The following is an 18,774-nucleotide window of genomic DNA, read 5'->3' on the forward strand; positions in this document are numbered from 1 at the left end:
CGCCGTGACGCACAGCCACGCGACCGAGACGCTGGGTGGCGCGCCGGAAGTGCGTCACCGGGCGAGGCGGGGCCGCGGCTGAGCACGGCCGCAGGGACGCAGCCGGCCCGGAGGGGGCGCCGGGGCACACGCGCAAGCCCGGACCCAGGTCCGCGGGCGTCGGGCCGGACGCTGACGCGGAGGCGCGGCGCGCACCCCTCCCTGAAAACCACCACCGAACGGGCCTGCGCCCCGGCTAGAGGCCGCCCCCGCGCAGACCCCCAGCAAGCAGGGGGCACAGCAGGGCCAGGCGTGCCAATGAAGGAGAGAGAGGCCAGCTTTAACCCATTTTTACTGATCTGGAGCAAGGAGTGCCGAGAAGGCACCTGCGGCACCGGTGGGCAGCCATTTCCATGTTGACCGGTCTTAGGCTACAGGAGAGCATGGCCCTGAAAGAGGGGTAGAACAGGCTTGATCTGTGTAGCTGGGTCCACTAGGTGCCCTGAGGCGCACTTGCCACCTGCAGCAATTTCCACAGAGGCTCCAGCTGCACTCTGAGGTGTGTGAGGGCCTGCGTGTCCTCTGGAGAAGCGACTAAAAAGGGACCCAAGCTGGGAGGTGCCTCTCCACGCAGCACTAGAGACAAGGTCCTTACAAGCTGGGGTGCAGATTCCTGGACCAGAGGCAGAAATGCAGGCCGTAAGGAACTAGTATCTTTCCACCTCCATCGACAGTGTATCTATCTATCCTGGCCATCTTACCTCTTCCAGGAGAACCAGGACTCGGCCTGCTGCTGGAACCCGAAGCATTGCAGCCAGAAGAGCCACATGGGGTTCCTGTAGGCCATGGGCAGGTCCCACTGCCACCAACACCAGCTCAGGCTGGAAGCTATAGGCTAGAGGCAGCACCAGGCCTAAGATGCAGTTCAGGAGTCCTCCTGTTGTCTGTGGGGACAGAGCAGAGCCTGTCTCTGATTTATAGGACACTTGCTGGCTCCTCCTTCTCCCAGTGAGTTCCTGGAGTGTGATCAAGGAGCCAGGAAGAACTAGGAACCTGTTAATGCCAGTATCTGCCCCAAACTGCACAGCCACTCACCCCTGGCAATGGTATGGAGATGTGGAATGTGGACCAGACAGCTGCCTTCTTGCCCCCAATGTTCAGCCACAGAATTCTCCTTCCAGGAGAGAGAGTACCATCAGACCCAGCTCACCAACCCCTGGAGTCTAGATGGCAGAGCTTTCAGGGTCGTAAAAGGAAAGGAAAGCAGGAATGCAGTAGCTGTCCTTTGGCCTACCGTTGCTCCCAGAGGCTCCCTCCCAGATTTCAGCTCTGGAAGGTTCCCTTCAGTGCTTCACAGTACCCTCCTGGAGGACTGTTTGCCTGCTAACTGCCCATCCACATGCCCAACTTGAGAAACTGTACCCTGAGTCCTACCCATCGTCATCAAGGTCCAGGGGCCAATCCAACTCCCCCAGGGCCAAACAGAGAAGCCTGAAAAAGAGGTCGGCCAGGTCAGACAGCTCATACTTTCCAGAGTTCATTCTCAGAGCTTCTCTCTCCATGTGGCCAGTCAGACAGAAGGTGCCATGGTCACACCTTTGTGGGCTCAGGCTGGCCAGGTGAGCTCACCTCTGAGCTCCACGCGACAGACTTCGCCGAATGGCCACATCCAAAGTAGGTGCTCTAGCACAGGCAGAGGTGGCTGCAATCCCACAGGTTACCTGTGAGGTGAACAAACAGCAGAAGGTGAGAGATGAGCTAACCAACTCCAAACCACGTGAACAGATCTATTTCCCACCTTCTCTTGGTCCCACCTAAGTGACTCAGTACTTCCCTTACAAGTTACTCCATTTCTTTCTTTTTACTCTTTTTTAATTTTGGTGCTACTCCTAGGACTTGAACTCATGGCATGGGCCCTGCTCCTGACCTTTTGTGCTCAAGGCTAGCACTCTACCACTTGAGTCACAGCCTCAGCTCTGTAAGTGAGATTCTTTTCTTTTTTATTTTGTGGGTCATGGGGCTTGAACTCGGCCTGGGCACTGTCCCTGAGCTCTTGAGCTCAAGGCTACCACTCTACCCCTAGGCCTGAGCATTGTCCCTGAGCTCTTGAGCTCAAGGCTACTGCCCTACCCTTGAGCCAAGCCCCACTTCCCTTTTCTAGAGGTTAACTGGAGATAACAGTCTCAAGTCCTTTTGTGCCCAGGCTGGCTTTGAACCTTGATCCTCAGATATTAGCCTCCTCTGTAGCTAGGATTAAAGGCGTGTAAATGAGATTCTTATGACTACACTTTAAACTATCCATTTCACCTACCTACCAAAGAACATTTTCCTATTCCTGAGCAGTTGTTTTGTTTTTGTATGGGTCTAGCAACTTCAACTCAGGGTCTGGGAATCCTGTCCTTCAGCCTTTTTTTTCCCCTTAGGCAAAATTTATTTCAATGAGACTGCCACAAAACCAATCCCTTCTTAAAAAAAATAACCAGGATAGGCCGGGAGTTTGGCCTAGTGGTAGAGTGCTTGCCTAGCATACACGAAGACCCGAGTTCAATTCCTTGGTACCACGTGCATAGAAAAAGCCAGAAATGGTGCTGTGGCTCAAGTGGCAGAGTGCTAGCCTTGAAGAAAAAGCCCAAGGACAGTGCTCAGGCCCTGAGTTCAAGCCCCAGGACTGGCCCTCTCCCCCCCCAAAAAAACAAATCAGGATACCAATGAAAGCATCTTTGGAGGAAGTGTTTACTAAGCATATTTTATTTAAATAAATCCTCTAGTAGGAAATGGAGAATTCACTGCCTTTAATTTAGAAGGCTGTGTAAATATCTACCCAACATTCCATTGTATTTCCACATCACGGTTCCAAGAGGATTTAAGTCTCAGAATTCTGGGTCTGCTTTGGCTTGCTTCTCTTGATTCCACCCAGGCCTTATTAATGGTGCTTTTCATGTCATCATCTGCACCTTCATAAATTTTCTTTAGGACATTCATTAGTCCCTCCTAGGATCTGCTTCAGTGTCTAGGAAGGCTCTTCTTTCTCTTTGCACTTATTTTCAACTTGAGTCAAGTAATCCCATCATACATTTTCTGCATGCTTTCTACATAAAGAACTGTGTCTGTCTTGACTTTTCTTGAACAGCCTTCTACAGAGATCTTTCAGCCTTTGTGCTCAATGCCAGTACTCTACTACTTAAACCAAAGCTCCACTTCGGGATTTTTCAGTGCTTAATTGAAGAATCTTGCAGACTTTCCTTCCCAGCTGGGCTTTAAACCATGATCCTTTAATCTCAGCCTCCTGAAAAGCTAGGCTTATAAGCTTAAGCCACTGACACTTGGCCCCAGGGCAGTTTTGAGAACACATCCATCTGTCTGTGTGGTCAGTACACTCAGTAGTCTCCAGGACAGACCACATCTCATGGCCTAGTCCCTGGGCCAGACAGCCCAGCCACACTCTTGCCAGCAACCTACCTTCCCATCCAGGATCCCGTCTAAGAGAAACAGGAACTGCCCGAGTGCAGAAAAGGCCTTGTCTTGGGCCAGGGTCTCATGTGGCCTGTGAGTTGAGGAACACAAGGGCACCAAATGACAGCACATCAGTTGCAGTCACAGAACAGTCAGGGGTGTCCTCCCCAGACCTGCCCTGCCTACCTGGCCCAGGCTTCTGTCTCCTCCCTTCCCAGTGACCCCTCCTGAAGCAGCACTTCAGGGGGCAGGGCCAGGGTGGCGCAGAGCCCAGTCAGAGCAACAGCCATGCGGATGGCGGGTGTGGAGGTGGTGTGTAGAGCCAGCAGGTCCAGAGGAGGGTTCAGCACAGCTCCCGCTGCCTCATAGGTGGAACTCTCAGGAAGCAGTGGGAGGGGCTGCCCCTCCGGGGAACGGGTGCTAGGACTCCACGTGGGGCCCCTGTCTAAAGGAGATTCAGAGTCATGACCACCAGCCAGGAACCCCCGCTTGGACCCTTCCAGCCTATGCCTGGGCCACAATGACCTTGTTGGAGGCTTGTCCAGTGAGGGGCTTGGGCAGCCCGAACGCGCTGAATGGACTCCAGGGCACTGTAGGAGAGTAGAGCTGTGAGCCTGCCTCCCGATCCTGCCCTTTCCACCCTCTGACCTCGCACCTCTGACAGGGTACCAGGGGCCCTGGCAGCGAGGGTGCAGGGTCCCCCAGTAGCGCCTGCACTGTCATGCACACAGACTCGGCCAAGGAGTCCAGATGGTATCCACCCTGGGGGGAGGAGGATAGAGACCAGTCAGGGGAGAGGTGTCAAAGAGGTGGACAGCTATCCAGAGAAAAGTGCCCCACCAGACTGCCTTACACCTGGCTCACCCCCCCCTCACACACACACACTGCCTTGTACCATGCTCCCTCTCCCAGGCACTGTTGTCTCACACCCTCACCCACCAGGCGCTGCTCACACCTGGCTCCCAGCCACTGCTGCCTTGATTATGGCCCCTGAGCACGCCAACACTTACCTCCAGCACAGCACAAACCCGGCCTCCAGCCAGTGTGTGCAACAACTGTGTAAGGTGGGCAAAACATTCAGGTGTAGCTTGCATCTGACCCTGGAACAGAAAACCACACATGATAGGCATCCAGGATCTGGATCCCAGAACCCTCCCCAACCTGGCGGCTCTTACCTCAGGGTCCCCAATGGCTGAGTCAAATCCTGCTGAGACCAGCACCAACTCCGGGTCAAACTATAGGCAGAGCCAGATGAGGGTCAAGAAGGAGCCTGAATTCCAGACACTGCCAGCCATCTCCGAGAAACCCTCCCCAGCCCCAAGGGTGGATAGACCTCTGGGTGAGCACAGGGTCTCCAATCCTGGGGAGCCAACAAAGGCAGTCACCTCGAAGGCCAGCGGGAGCAGGACATGCAGGAAGGCAGCCAAGTAGTCAGCATTTCCCATCCCCACCTGTGTCAGGGCAAAGAGGGCATCGCTGGGCCCACCTTTCAAAGGCGCCTTCAGAGTCTACACACCCTGGGCCCATGTCCCTGGGGAAGACTCTAGTGGACATCCCAGGAAGGAGGCTCAGTGCTGTGGGGAGGGGAGCAGGTAGACTGGATAGAGAACAGGGGCTGGGTACCTGGTTCCAGGGCAGGTTGACAGTGAAGCCTCGGCCCTGACCCTGCCCAACTGAATCTGCATCTGACTCTCGAAGGAAGGGCCAAAAGCGTCCATATTCATAGCGGTGCCACGAGAAGTAAAGGATGCTATGACAACCAGCCAGATGAGAAGTGAGGCCTTCAGCAGTCCCAACGCTTCTTAAAGAACCCTGACATCTGAGCACACAGCCCTCTCTCCCTGCTTGGGTTTTCTTAGGCTGTGCTGGGTGCCCCCGAAGTGGTAGTTCCCAGAAGGGTCATGTCCCTACCTCAAGCTCACCTGGGGTCATCCTCAAAGATATACTGGATGCCTTGGCCATGGTGGATGTCCCAGTCGACAATGAGGATTCTGGATTCAGACATAGCTGGGGGGTCACTGAGGGGAAGGGCCTTCCCACTCCAGCCAGGGACAGGAAGGGGTGAGGCCTGATCTCCAGCCACCAGCTCCACCCCTGTCTGGCTTGGGGACCTTCCCCCTTGCAGCCAACCTGGAGCCCTTACCTGTGCAGCCCGTATTTCTGCTTAGCATGTTTGGCTGCTATTGCCACATTGTTGAACACGCAGAACCCATTGGCAACTGCCCTCTGGCTGTGGTGCCCTGGAGGCCTGGAGGAAAAGCCGGGATGGGACACATCAGAGTGTGCAAGGCCGCCATGGGAGGACAAGCAGGGGGGGAGGACAGCTCTCACCTCACTAGGGCAAGCCCGTTGTGCACAGTTCCAGTCAGCACAGCATCCACAAGCTGCAGTGCAGCCCCCACGGCCAGCCGGGCACAGTGATAGGTGCTCTGGGGAGAGGGTTGGAATCAGCCCACTGCCTGCCCTGCTTGTGCCGGGCTGCAGGGCACCCATGGTGGGCTCGGATGTTGGCAGGACTGGAGGGCGGGCAGCCACGGAGCGCATGGACCTGGGGGCGTGAGTCTGAGTGTGCACTCACCGGGTGGAAGTAGACGGCGTCGTACCGTCTAGACAAAGCCTGGAGCTCACCCTCGTCCAGGGCCTGCGTCCCGCGCACCAGCGCCACGTACTCAGGGCTGCAGGTCAGGGAGCACGGCGGGGAGAGGGGGCCCGGCGGTGGTGAGTGTCCTCCGAGGCCCCGCCACCCCGCGTGTCCCCGAGGAGGCTCGTGGGCCGGCGGGGAGGAGCCCACCTGTGCACCAGGGCCAGCTCCGCCTCCGAGGCCTCCGCCGCGGACAGGCGCCGGCACCTCCGCTCCAGGCCCCGCCGCCGCAGGAGGCCCAGGGCCGCGGCCAGGCGCTCGGGTCGCTCCAGCTCGCACTCGGGGCTGCGCGGACAAGACCTCCACGTCAGCCCCGGCCCGGCCCGGGCCCCCGGGGGCGGCCGGCCTCCCCTCGCTCTGGCCGCACTTACTCGTCCCACAGCAGCCGTGCCGCGGTCATGTCCTCGTGGTACACCAGCGCGGTCCCCATGGCGGCGTCCACGCCACAGCCCAGCCGCCGCCGTGCGGGCCCCGCGCTGCCGGCCCGGAACCGGTCAGGCCTGCCTGCCTGCCTGCCCGCCCGCCCGCCCGCGCCCACCTGCTCGCCTGCCTGCCTGCCCGCCCGCCCGCCTGCCCGCCCGCCTGCCCGCCCGCCTGCCCGCCCGCCTGCCCGCGCGCCCGCCCGCCCGCCTGCCCGCCTGCCTGCCCGCCTGCCTGCCTGGGGCCGCGCCAGGGGGCGCCGAGCGGACGGAGAGCCAGGCCGGGCTTCCGGCTTCTCCGACCAGCGCCGCGGGAAAGCTCCGCCCCTGCCCGCCCCTGACCCCGCCCTCCCCGCCCTAGACCCCGCCCCAGCCCCTGCCCGCCCCGGACCCTGCCCCGCCCCAGCCCCTGACCCCGCCCTCCCCGCCCTAGACCCCGCCCCAGCCCCCGTCGGCCCCGGACCCTGCCCCGCCCCAGCCCCTGACCCCGCCCGCCCCGCCCTAGACCCCGCCCCAGCCCCTGCCGCCCCGGACCCCGCCCCACCCCAGCCCCTGACCCCGCCCGCCCCGCCCTAGACCCAGCCCCTGACCCCGCCCGCCCCGCCAATGCCTCTGCCCACCCCGCCCCTGACTCCGCCCACCCCGCCCTAGACCCCGCCCCAGCCCCTGCTGGCCCCGGACCCTGCCCCGCCCCAGCCCCTGACCCCGCCCGCCCCGCCCTAGACCCCGCCCCAGCCCCTGCCGGCCCCGGACCCCGCCCCGCCCCAGCCCCTGACCCCGCCCGCCCCACCAATGCCTCTGCCCGCCCCGCCCCGGCCTCCCCCGCCCCGCCCCTGACCCCGCCCATGCCTCCCCGGACCCCGCCCACGCCTCCCCTGACCTCGCCCGCCCCGGCCTTCCCCGCCCGCCCCGTCCGACTCCCCGGCCCCGCCCCTGAGTCCGCCCCCCCGCCTCTGTTCCCGCCCAGCGAGCCCGCCTCTGCCTCCGCCCACCCCGCCAGCCCCACCTCGGCCTCCCCCGCACCGCCCCTGACCCCGCCCCTTCCCGCCCCGCCCCTGAGTCCACCCACGCCTCCCCTGACCTCGCCCGCCCCGGCCTCCCCGCCCCGCCCCTGACCCCGCCCACGCCTCCCCGGACCCCGCCCACGCCTCCCCGGACCCCGCCCGCCCCGCCAATGCTTCTGCCCGCCCCGACCTCCGCCCACCCCGCCCGGCGAGCCCCGGCCCCACCCCGCCCCTGGGGTAGGAGCCCGCAGTCTGCCGCCCGCCCTCCTCCGGTTCCCAGCCCGGCGGGAGGCGCCGTCGGGGGTCCGTGGGTCGGAGGCCTACCGCGCCCGGCACCCCGCGGGGCCTGGCCTCGGCTGGGGAGACCGGCCCACCCCGGGAGGAGGGGCGGAGGGGAGGGTGGGCAGGAGGAGGGCGGCCCGGTGGACCTGCAGACGGCCCCGCCGCCCAGGGGGCCCGGCCCTGCTCAGGACCTCAGGCCTTCGAGTCCCCCAGGGGTGCAGGAGGCGGAGCGCAGGGAGCGCAGGGCTGCCCACCGCCGGGAGAAGCTGGGGCCGGCCCTGCTCAGGACCTCAGGCCTTCGGGTCCCCCAGCGGTGCAGGAGGCGGAGCGCAGGGAGCGCAGGGCTGCCCACCGCCGGGAGAAGCTGGGGCCCGTCCAGAGCCAGGGGGCCCGGCCCTGCTGGTGACCTCAGGCCTTCGGGTCCCCCAGGGGTTCAGGAGGCGGAGCGCAGGGCTGCCCACCGCCGGGAGAAGCTGGGGCCCGTCCAGAGCCAGGGGCCCGGCCCTGCTCAGGACCTCAGGCCTTCGGGTCCCCCAGGGGTGCAGGAGGCGGAGCGCAGGGCTGCCCACCGCCGGGAGAAGCTGGGGCCCGTCCAGAGCCAGGGGGCCCGGCCAGCAGCCCGCAGGACGTCAGCGGCCCGCTGGGGTCAGAGCTCCATGGCCGGCTGCTGGGAGCACAGCCCAGGGCTGGGAGAGACGACGTTTGTGTTATGGGCTTTGACCAGGGTTTTACCCTTTAAGTCCTGGCCCCAGTCCTTTGCTGCCTTAGTTTTTCAAGCAGGGCCTACAGATTGGTTTTGCTTCGTGCTCCTCCTACCATAGCTTTTTGTTTTTGTCACTTGTAGGGCCTGAGCACTGTCCTTGGACTTTCTCAAGGCTAGAGCTCTACCACTTGAGCCTCAGCACCACTTCAGGCTCTTTTCTACGTATGTGGTACCAAGGAATTGAACCCGGGTCTTCGTGCGTCTGGGCGAGCACTCTACCACTAGGCTCGGCTCCTGGCCTTCTTGAGCTTTCTCAAGGCTGGCATTCTACCACTTGAGCCCAGCGCCCCTTCCAGGTTTTTTGTTTCTGTGTAGGAGATACTGAGGAATGAAGCCCAGTGCTTCAAGCACACCAGGTGACGACTGCCACTAGACCACATGCCTGCCGTGGCCCTGAGCTTTTTTAAGGCTTAGATCTACCACTTGAGCCTCAGCTCCACGTCTGGTTTTCTGGTGGTTAGAGGTAAGAGTCTCACAGACTTCCTCCTGCCCAGCCTGACTTTGAACTTTGATCCTCAGGTCCCAGCCTCCTGAGGTGCTTTGTCAACAGGCGTGAGCCACCTGTTCCCTGCTCCTACAGATCTTGAATGGTCAGAGGCGCCGCATCAAGCATCCGATGGAGAGTGTCCCCTTTCTCTCCAGATACATTGGATATGGAGGGCACTGGGAGCTCGGTGGGCCTGGCCCAGGCCTAACCCTAAAACTTCTTTTCCATCCTCTCTCCCTGGGGCAAGGGGACTGAGATTCTGAATCAAAGCTGGAAAAGTAGGCCCTAGCCCTGTCACCTAGGGGGAAACAGGGTGCCTGGAGCCCTATGTTAGCTGGGAAGTAGGCCCTAGCCCTTGTAAGGGCGTGAGGGGGGAAGAGGAGAGGGGCGCAGGGTGCCTGGAGCCCCATTAGTCCAGGGAGCTGAGCTTAGCCACCTCCTTTCTATACACAGAGCAGCAGCACAGAGAGGCCCTGGATGGGGCACAGGCACCAGGCTGAACAGCCAGCATGAAATAGCTACAAAACATTTATTCCCTGTCAGCCAGGTGAGCACAAATTACATTCCAGGCTGGGGGTGAAGACAAGTTCACAACCCCCCCCCCAGAGGAGAGGTACTGTCCCTCATTAACACGCTGCTTCTTCTGTCTGTCTCCTTCCCTCTGCCATGAAATGGCCTAGACACAGTGCAGCACAGCAGGCTCAAAGGCCAGCACTGGACCCTGAACCTGTCAGCTTTGAAGCTTTTTGTGGGGCCAAAGGCCAGTGTAATGTTGGGTAAGAATCCTGTCCAGGATTGCAGAGTGCAGGCTCATCATCTTCAAGTAGGTACTCGCTTATACAAACTCCAGGTATAAAGCCCAGCGTGGTGATGAGGGTTCCCCTCTCAGGAAAGAGGGGTGGCACCTGGATAGCTGAAGCCCAGGTTCTTAGGGTGCCCCTGTGACACCCAAAGATCTTCACAGAGCTGTCTCCTTGGAGACCCTGACTCCCAGGTGTCTGGGGGGCTTGAAGCTGAGCACTTCTTTGTAAGTGACACCTGCAGGGGAGTGAGAGGTAGACAGGACAGTTGGTCTTTGCTTCCACTTGAGGCCAGACGCCAGCACCTCTCCAATCCTAATTAGGATGTACCACGTAGGAAAAGCTCGTGTGAAGAAGACTGCTACAAAGCTAGATTTTCCCAAGGGAACAGGAGGTGATGAGAACTTGTGTTTCTAACATCCATGGGTTCCACCACATACCCACCACGGTCTATTATAAAAGCAAAAGCGACCAGTTATGTGTGTGTGGCCAGTGACCACGGAAGATCCTGTGGTTTGTGGTTTTAAAGTTATCTGTTTAGCAGCAGAAGCTTTGCATCACACAGAACCAAACCCATAAATATATGACACAGCCAAGAAGGGTGAGGCAGCTGCTGGGGGAGGAGAAGCCTGACAACCCTAAGGAACGTGGTTTGAGAGCCTCACCTCGTCTAGCCCTTTATACTCGGAGGGTACAGGATCAAGGACCAGATATGGGCAGACAAGATCTAAGACTTGTTGTGACTTCCTAAGCTGCCCTTCTATTCTGGAGCAGAAACAGAAGACAGTTCTTTTGGGCGTGGAGGCTTACACCTGTATTCCTAGCTACTCAGGAGGCTGAGATCTGAGAATCAAGGTTCAAATCCAGCCCGGACACAAAAAGGACCTGAGACTTTTATCTCCAATTATTCTCTTGAAAATGGGAAATGGGGCTGTGGCTCAAGAGTAGGGAAGTAGCCTTGAGCTGAAGAGCTCAGGGCCAGTGCCCAGTGCCCAGGCCCAGAGTTCAAGCCTCACAACCAACAAAAACAAAAATTTCATGGACTTTCCTGCCCAGGCTGGCTTCAGACCATGATCCTCCTATCTCAGCCTCCTGAGTAGCCAGATTAGAAGCATGAACTGCCGGTGTCTGACAGGTCTATGGCTCAAGTAATACAGCACAAGTCATGAGCAAATGGAAGCTCAGAGACAGCACTGAGGCTCGAGTTCAAACCCCAGGACCTTCACAAAAACAATAAAAGGAGAGATGAAGGATGGAGCCTGAGGACGATGGAATGAGCTCAAGGCCTCAAAGTACAAAGAGCAACCGTTCTGAGGTTCTGAATACCCAGTGGTCTATGCAGGGAGAACAAATCCTGGGGCTGCAGGTGGACTGTCCCCTGTGGGCAGGACAGCACAGGGCACGTTTGTCTGGATGGGGCAAGGAGGGGCAAAGACAAACTCAAGAGACATGAGCAGGGGCCGGGAGTTTGGCCTAGTGGTTAAAGTGCTTGCCTAGCATGCATGAAGACCCGGGTTCAATTCCTCGGTACCACATACATAGAAAAAAAAAAAAAAGCCAGAAGTGGTGCTGAGGCTCAAGTGGTAGAGCTCTAGCCTTGAGAAAGTCCAAGGACAGTGCTCAGGCCCTGAGCTCAAGCCCAGGACTGGCAAAAAAAAAAAAAAAAGAGAGACATGAGCAGAGAAGTGCAGAAGCAGGTGGACATGGAGGGGCTACAGCACATCCAGCTCTCTCACTTGGATGTGGGCATCCCGGGAACAGAGTCGCAGACTAGGAGTGATGTGCAGCGGGGCATCGCGCTCAGAGCTGCTGCACGGCTCCTCGACTCACCATGTGCCAGCCTGTCTGAAGTTCCCTGGAGGCCCTTCCCTGTGTCCTCTGCCCAAGCCAGAAATGACCACCTCATACCACCCCTGGCCATCTTGGCCTCTTCCTCACCTAACCAACAACCTGGGGGCAGGAAGTCACTAGCCCAGGCCATGCAGGGTCCAGACACAGGGCCCCTACTCACGCTTCCACTCCTCAAGGGTTCGATCGACATCATCAAAGGAATCATCGTACTTCTGGGCCTTGGGCCCATCCTCTGTGTCCTGCAGAGACTCAAAGTAGGGATGGGCCAAGGCCTCAACTGCAGTTATCCGCTGCTCTGCATCCAGAACCAGCATTTTCTCCAGGAGATTCACAGCTGTGGAGAGGGCGGGTCAGGCCAGGCCAGGCCAGGGCACAGGAAGGCCCAGACCCCCACCTGCCTGGCCATACCCATAGGGCTTGCATTGTCCAGGACAGAGGCAAAATCCTTCTTTTCCAGTTCAGGGAGACCCTTCATATAGTTCTTGGCCTATGAGAGAAGGAGGGTGAGGGGACCGGGCAGCCCCCAGGCCTCAGCCAAGCTGCCCACCCAGCTCCCCACAGACCTCATCACTCTGCAGCTTCTGCACGAACTCAGCAGGGGGTGTCCCTGTCACCTTCATGATCTCCTTCAGCTGGTCCAGGTCTGTACCAAGGTCAGGAACAACGCAGCACAGGGCTGGAGGGAGGGACTAACCCACCACCACCCGCCTAGGCTGGAGCCCCTCGCCAAACCAAGGGTGAGGATACGATCATTGCCCTTGAACAGAATCTTCCCAGTAATCATTTCCGCCATGATGCAGCCCACCGACCAGATGTCCACTGAGACAGAAGTCCCAGAAGTTGCTCGTGGGTGGAGGTGACACATGCGCACACATGGGGGAGTACGCATGCGTGCACACACACACGGAAGGACTCGGGGTGATGGGGATGCAGACACAGAAAAGAGGGAACGGGCACCCAGTGGAGAAGATACAGGAGAGGGGGAGTACAGACACTACAGAGGGTTCCCCCAACCACATTCTCCTCAGGCTCCCACCCCAGCTAAACCACCTCCCTAGGAGACTCTCCAGAAGCTCCCTGTCCAAAACCGAGAAAGGCTGCAGTGGACTTAGTGTAGACCACTTGCCAAGCAAGTGTGTTTAATCCCTAGCACTGAAAAGGCAAGAAGGAAATACAAGCCAGGCGCTAGTGACTTGCACCTGTCATCTTAGCTACTCAGAAGGCTTAAACCTGAAGATCATGGTTCAAAGCTAGCTTGGACAGAACAGTCCATGAGACTCTTATCTCTAATTAACTGGTGGCTCATACCTATAATCTCAGGAGGCTGAGATCTGAGAATCATGGTTCAAGACCAACCCCAGCAGGAAAGTCTAAGAGACTCATCTCTACTACCCCCAAAAGAGCTGGAAATGGAGCTGTGGTTAAGTGGTAGAGTGCTGACCCTGTGAAAAATAAGCTCAAGGACTGAGCCCAGGCCTCAGGCAAGGTACACAAAAATAAATACAAAATAAAATAAATAACTGGGGGAAGATAGGTGCAGCATGAGGTTCCCGAGTCTCTGGGTGGCCCCTGCCTCTCACCTGTCTGTGTGTAGTGCATCCAATTCAAGATGACCTCAGGTGCCCTGTACCACCGGGTTACCACATATCCTGTCATCTCACTGTCTGCCTGTCTGGCCAAGCCAAAGTCCAGGATCTGAGAGAAATGTTGAGAGGTGGACCCAAGGGGTCCCTTAGGAGTGAGCAGGCCTGCAGTGGTGCAGGAGATCTGAGGGGTTGGCTCTGAAGCTTCTAAGCTGGGGCATGTGCCACCCTTCCAAGGCTAAAGACTCAACCTACCTCAGGAGCTGTTACCTGGGATTCTTTCTAATCAGCTGTTTCCTGCTCACTTTTGGGGACAGCCAAAGCCTGCTCTGGGCCAGGCATAGGGGACTAAGAAGGTCCCTCATTCACTTCAAGCAAGAGTAGCATGTTTGATGTCTTCCCTGCCAGTACCCCCGGGGGCCCATCAGCTGCTGGTTCACCTTCCAGATGCCTGGGCACTAAGGAGGATGGGCAGATGGTGAAGGGGCCCCTGAACCAGACCCTGGCCAACCTCCCCATCCAGCCACACCTTCAGTTCACAGTCTTCGTTCACTGCCAGGTTTCCAGGCTTGAGGTCCTGGGATAGAGAAAAGGGGGCCACTGTGCCCTGCCTGCCAGAGGGTCAGGACAGCACCACGAAGGCCACTAGTCTGGGTCTGGGCCTGGCCCGTGCCCCAGAAGCCTTCTGAGGAAGAGTAGATGGGTTATGTTAGCACAGGCTTCTGACAGGGCCATGATGGGTGTTGCTGGCACCTCCTCCCCCACCCCTACCACAGACTCCATCCTCTCCCCATTATGGGTGAGAAATGGAGGCTGGAACTGGGTGCTTCTCCTACAGAGAATGGGTGAGTAACCACTCATTCCCACCAGGACTCACCCTATGGATGATGCCAGCAGCATGGATGTACTGTAGGAGAGAAGGGAATTAGCTACCATCAGCTCCAGTCCCCCTGGGCCAGGAGCCTCACCCTTCCATCCCAGGCGTCGCTACCTCCCCACTACCTCCCCACCGCCGCCTCTGCAGGCCCCACCTTCAGCCCTTTCAGCATCTGATAAACAAGGAACTGGATTCTGTCCTCGCTCAGAGTCTCATGCTTCATGAGCTTGCCCAGGTCAGTGCCCATGAATGGCATCACCAGGTAGCTGTGGGAGCAGGGCCGGGAGAGTCAGCAGCACAAGACCAGCCCCTGGGTCTGTGCCAATGCTTGGTGGGTCTACCTTGCCCAGGCTGGGGCTCTAAGTATCACCCACTGGGCTGTCTCCACTAGCCCCCGCTGAGCCACTGCCCCACTATGGCCTGCCAGCCTAGATGCACAATCTGGCCCCATCTGTCACAGTAACCCTTGCCTTCTCAAACACATGCCCATGTATCCTTGCCATCCTTCCTGTTCAGCATGGAAGGTGGGGATGGGAGACTGGGGGGAACACACCAGAAGAAAGGGTACTGGGTGCCAGGTGAGGGCCTGAGGTTGTGCCATGAAAGGCAGCAGGCACAAGCTCCACAGCCAAGAGAAGCAGGAGTCTGGGGCAGAGGCAGGGGCTCCAAACATGTAAGTCATGGCAGAGAGAGAGAAGTGGTGCTGGCATCTCCACAGGCGCTGGGACCAGTGGGCGTCCTTGATGGAGCGGCTGTTTTTCTCTCCCGCCCTGCCCTGGCCCATCCCTTGTCTCTGGCTGTCGGTGGTGTGGGTGGCCAGCTGTGCGCCAGGCAGGGCAGGTCCTCCGTGCTGCCTCTCCACCGTCCGCCAGCTCTGATTCTGGGCCGCACACTGGGGGCCAGGATCCTGAGGACAAGGCCTGCCTGTTCACAATACCACAGCCCAGCTGCACACCTCAGACAACTCAGAGCTCGGGAGCCAGGCCTCAAAGGAGGCGGCCCTGCCTCTACTGGGAATGCCAGTGCCCCTAGGTTCTGGGGCACATGGGAGAGAGACAGCAATGCCCATCTGGGCCCCCACCTGCCCAGGGTTGGGGGGGGGTGCCTGGAGCCAGCCTGGGATCAAAATCTGTTACCCAGGGGCCACTCTGGCTGCTCCCACCCCCCTAGCCAGCCAGGCTGGCACTCACAAGTCTGTGAAGTCATCCAGGGTCTCATCAGGAGTGAACACATCCAACAGCCCGATCACCTGGGGGACAGAGTGCCAGCGGGGCAATGGACTCAGCACCCTCCCCAAAGTAGCACGTGATCCACACAGGAAACCCTGTCCTCATCCCCCCCAGCTGTGCCACTGGCAGCCCCACCCAGCTCGGGTACACTTGTCTGCAGACACAGGCTATTTTGAGATGGTGACAGCAGGGACCCTCTGGGGAGGGGCCACCCCATGTCTGGGCTGCCTCCCAGTGTCCAAGCACCAAAGCCTTTTGGTCCTCCCTCCTCCCTTTCCTCTCCCGCAGTCAGGCAGGTCTTGGGTTAGAGTCTGGACAGCCTCCTGGAGACAGATCCTTCCTGGGACGGCCTCTGCTGTCTAGACCACGGGACTGTACGGTGACCACAGGCCTGACCTCCAGAGTCCTGGTTAAGGGAGATGGAAAGATGGACAAGGTGACTATGGCTATCTCAGCCTGTGGGAATGACGGGCCCTTTGAGGGCCCTGGATGTTTCCACCAGGACAGCTGGAGGAACAGGTAAATGTTTCAACAGAGGCCAGGTGAACAGCTGAAGCAAGCGGGAGAATACTTCCGTAGTTTAGGAAATACCCGGCCTTCTCCAGGTGGCTGTGGTCCAGGCCAAGAAGGAGTCCGGAGAGCAGAGACAGGGCCTGCTGAGGCTGGGCCGCTCACACATGCCCCATCAGCCTGCACGGAAGAACTTGAGCAGGGGTGTGACCCTGATGTGTCTTCCAGGGAGCAGTACAGGGGCTGAATGCAATGAGGCCTGACGTAGAAGGTCAGAGCCATGGGCAGGAGCATGGATGGGGGAAGAGAAAGGCCTGGGGGCCAGGGGGTCACAGATGTGAGCTGGAAGCAAACTGTCGAGGGGACAAGGGTCATGATCCTAGATGTAGCGGCAAGACCACCAGAGCGACGAGACTTTTGTGCCTCGGTGATACAGAGTGCGTGCTGAGGCTCAAGGGCAGGCGGAGGCCTGGAGTGGCTGAGGACTGTGACAGCCCCCCCGTCCCCATCATGCAGGTCCCTCAGGCCCTTCAGGCCTCTTTCTTCACAGATAAACCATTTGGGCCTAGCAGTACCTCCCAGCTTGCACTGGGGCATCTTGGAGGCAGAATGCCCAGCTGTAGATAGGTCAGGAGCCTGTGAAAAATGGTAATTTCCTTGACACAGTAGAGATGACCCAGCACATAAGTCAGAAGTGGGAGGGGGGAGTGTGGCCTAGTGGTAGAGTGCTTGCCTAGCATGCACAAAGCCCTGGGTTCAATTCCTCACTATCACATACATAGAAAGAGGCGGAAGTGGTGCTGTGGCTCAAATGGTAGAGCTCTAGCCTTGAGAAATCCAAGGACAGTGCTCAGGTGCTGAGTTCAAAGCAGAACAGGCAAAAAAAAAAAAAAAAAAAACAAGTGGGAGGAAGCCGGTTGCCGGTGGTTCATGCTCGGAATCCAGGAGGTCAGATCCAGAGTATCCAGGTCCTCGGTCCTTTCACTGAAGCCTGGAGGCATGGCCCACCAGCCCACCGATAGAGTGCTAGCCAAGCAAGCGAGCGGAGGAGATGGGGCCCTGGGTTCAAACTCCAGTAACAAAAGAGGTGGGGGGGCAAGCCAAGGCTGAAGGTGTGGGTCTCCAGTGGCGGCAAAGCAAGGCAGGGTCAGCCCAGGGTTGGCAGACATGCAGAGCCTGCAAAGAGAAAGAATCCACCAGGGCACCAAGACGGGCAGGGGCCGAGAATCAGAGGTCAGTTTTCTGGTGCCCACGCGGACCTCATTCTCCTAAAGGGTTGGTGACCGCGATGACTCAGAAGGGTCAGCAGGTCGCCAGGCAGGGCAGGGTGGAGACGTTGGAGGTGGGGGCCTGGACTGGGGACGAGCCTTTCCAGGTAACCCTTCCCCAGGCCCTTTGCACAGCCCGCCATCCCCGGCTGGAGGCCGAGGCGATGCAGCGTACGACCCAGGGGCCCGGGGAGCGGCGGCGGAGGGCAGCGGGCACGGGATGCCCGCGTCCACCATGGCTCCACTCACGTTCTCGTGGCGCATGTGCTTGAGCAGCCGCAGCTCCCGGTAGGCGCGCTTGGCGAACAGCTCTGACTGGAAAGGCCGGTACAGCTTCTTGATGGCCACCTTGGCGCCCGAGCGGCTGTCCACGGCGGAGCTGCGGGACGCCCGGCTGAGCGGCGCGGCGCGCGTGGGGCGGCCACGGCGGCCCGGACCCCCGCCTCGCCAGCCCCGCGCCCGCCGCCCCGCTCCCCGGCGGCCTGGACCCCCGCCTCGCCAGCCCCGCGCCTGCCGCCCCGCGTTCGCTCCCCCGCCTCGCCAGCTCTGAGCCGCCAGCCCCTCGCCCGCCTTCCTGCTCCCCGCGCCCGCCGCCCCGCCAGCCCCTCGCCCGCTGCCCCGCGCCCGCCCCGCGCCCCGGCGGCCCGGACCCCCGCCTCGCCAGCCCCGCGCCCGCCGCCCCGCGCCCCGCGTCCGCTCCCCCGCCTCGCCAGCCCCGCGCCCGCCGCCCCGCGCCCGCTCCCCCGCCTCGCCAGCCCCGCGCCCGCCGCCCTGCGCCCGCCCCGCGCCCAGCGCCCGGCGCCCCGCATCTATTCCCCCGCCTCGCCAGCCCCGCGCCCGCCCCGCATCCGATCCCCCGCCTCGCCAGCCCCGCGCCCCGCGTCCGCTCCCCCGCCTCGCCAGCCCCTCGCTCGCTGCCCCGCGCCCGCCCCGCGCCCCGCGCCCGCTGCCCCGCCTCGCCAACCCCGCGCCCGCCGCCCCGCGTCCGCTCCCCCGCCTAGCCAGCCCCGCGCCCGCCGCCCTGCGCCCGCCCCGCGCCCAGCGCCCGGCGCCCCGCATCTGTTCCCCCGCCTCGCCAGCCCCGCGCCCGCCCCGCATCCGATCCCCCGCCTCGCCAGCCCCGCGCCCGCCGCCCCGCGCCCGCTGCCCCGCCTCGCCAGCCCCGCGCCCGCCGCCCCGCGTCCGCTCCCCCGCCTCGCCCGCCCCGCGCCCGCCGCCGCGCGCTCACCACACCGCGCCGTAGGCGCCCGAGCCCACGGGCTGCAGGTCCCGGTACTCGGCGCGCACCTCCCAGGCCGTCTTGGTCACCTCCTGGCGGTAGAAGCCGCGGCGGGCGGGCAGCGGGGAGCTCATGGCGGGCCGCGGCCGGGGAGGGGAGGGGAGGCTGCCCGCGGCGCACGGCCCCTCCCCGCCCGCCGCCCCACGGGCGCGCGCACGTGACGCCCGCCCGCCCTCCGGGCCCGCGGAAACCCGAGCGGCCCCGCGACGGGCGGGCGGGGGGAGGGGGGCGCCCGAAGCCGGCTCCCAGGCCCAGTGCGCCCTCCCGGGGACTCCGAGGCCCCGTGCGCCCTCCCGGGAACCTCCGGGTCCAGTGCTCCCTCCCGGGGACTCCGAGGCCCAGTGAGCCC

The 18,774-nt window shown here is 61.0% G+C and overlaps 2 protein-coding genes across 6 annotated transcripts; both read right to left on the reverse strand.

The window, feature by feature from the left end:
- Positions 1–313: 313 nt before the first annotated feature.
- On the reverse strand, positions 314–6,576 carry Hdac10 (histone deacetylase 10). 5 transcript variants are annotated; one of them, XM_090328939.1, is made up of 19 exons: positions 6,445–6,576; positions 6,224–6,358; positions 6,011–6,107; positions 5,764–5,861; positions 5,576–5,680; positions 5,355–5,423; positions 5,056–5,182; positions 4,818–4,883; positions 4,608–4,667; positions 4,443–4,532; positions 4,088–4,194; positions 3,958–4,022; positions 3,619–3,877; positions 3,439–3,523; positions 1,609–1,700; positions 1,414–1,470; positions 1,075–1,153; positions 741–923; positions 314–652 (listed from the first exon to the last, which is right to left on the reverse strand). In XM_090328939.1, the coding sequence occupies exons 1-19, from the start codon at positions 6,501–6,503 to the stop codon at positions 473–475; spliced, it is 2,013 nt and encodes a 670-aa protein (XP_090185065.1). In that variant the 5' UTR covers positions 6,504–6,576; the 3' UTR covers positions 314–472. The 5 variants fall into 5 exon arrangements, 3 of the variants coding, with proteins under 3 accessions (XP_090185065.1, XP_090185066.1, XP_090185067.1); XM_090328940.1 differs by lacking the exon at positions 4,088–4,194 and having other exon boundaries at positions 3,619–3,873; XR_016534640.1 differs by lacking the exon at positions 314–652 and having other exon boundaries at positions 904–923; positions 1,075–1,215.
- Positions 6,577–9,538: 2,962 nt separating this feature from the next.
- On the reverse strand, positions 9,539–18,528 carry LOC150067721 (mitogen-activated protein kinase 12). The gene is made up of 12 exons (XM_090328943.1): positions 18,375–18,528; positions 17,396–17,525; positions 15,330–15,388; positions 14,294–14,405; positions 14,140–14,169; positions 13,792–13,839; positions 13,260–13,374; positions 12,427–12,498; positions 12,243–12,322; positions 12,088–12,166; positions 11,840–12,013; positions 9,539–10,066 (listed from the first exon to the last, which is right to left on the reverse strand). The coding sequence occupies exons 1-12, from the start codon at positions 18,497–18,499 to the stop codon at positions 9,987–9,989; spliced, it is 1,104 nt and encodes a 367-aa protein (XP_090185069.1). The 5' UTR covers positions 18,500–18,528; the 3' UTR covers positions 9,539–9,986.
- Positions 18,529–18,774: the final 246 nt, after the last annotated feature.

Source organism: Megascapheus bottae, chromosome 2 (assembly GCF_031878675.1).
Source record: "Megascapheus bottae isolate mThoBot1 chromosome 2, mThoBot2.hap1, whole genome shotgun sequence".
NCBI lineage: Eukaryota > Metazoa > Chordata > Mammalia > Rodentia > Geomyidae > Megascapheus > Megascapheus bottae.

What these genes read in the sequence shown, in the direction of transcription:
- Hdac10 (XM_090328939.1), bottom strand. Translation starts at nt 6,503, where the DNA reads ATGGGGACCGCGCTGGTGTACCACGAGGACATGACCGCGGCACGGCTG. An exon ending in CTGGACAAGCCTCCAACAAG is followed by an intron (nt 3,878 to 3,957) that starts GTCATTGTGGCC and finishes AATCTCCTTTAG; the next exon opens with ACAGGGGCCCCACGTGGAGT. An exon ending in TCCTGGTTCTCCTGGAAGAG is followed by an intron (nt 653 to 740) that starts GTAAGATGGCCA and finishes CCTCTGGTCCAG; the next exon opens with GAATCTGCACCCCAGCTTGT.
- LOC150067721 (XM_090328943.1), bottom strand. Translation starts at nt 18,499, where the DNA reads ATGAGCTCCCCGCTGCCCGCCCGCCGCGGCTTCTACCGCCAGGAGGTG. An exon ending in AGCACATGCGCCACGAGAAC is followed by an intron (nt 15,389 to 17,395) that starts GTGAGTGGAGCC and finishes TCTGTCCCCCAG; the next exon opens with GTGATCGGGCTGTTGGATGT. An exon ending in GATGCACTACACACAGACAG is followed by an intron (nt 12,499 to 13,259) that starts GTGAGAGGCAGG and finishes CTTCTGTCTCAG; the next exon opens with TGGACATCTGGTCGGTGGGC.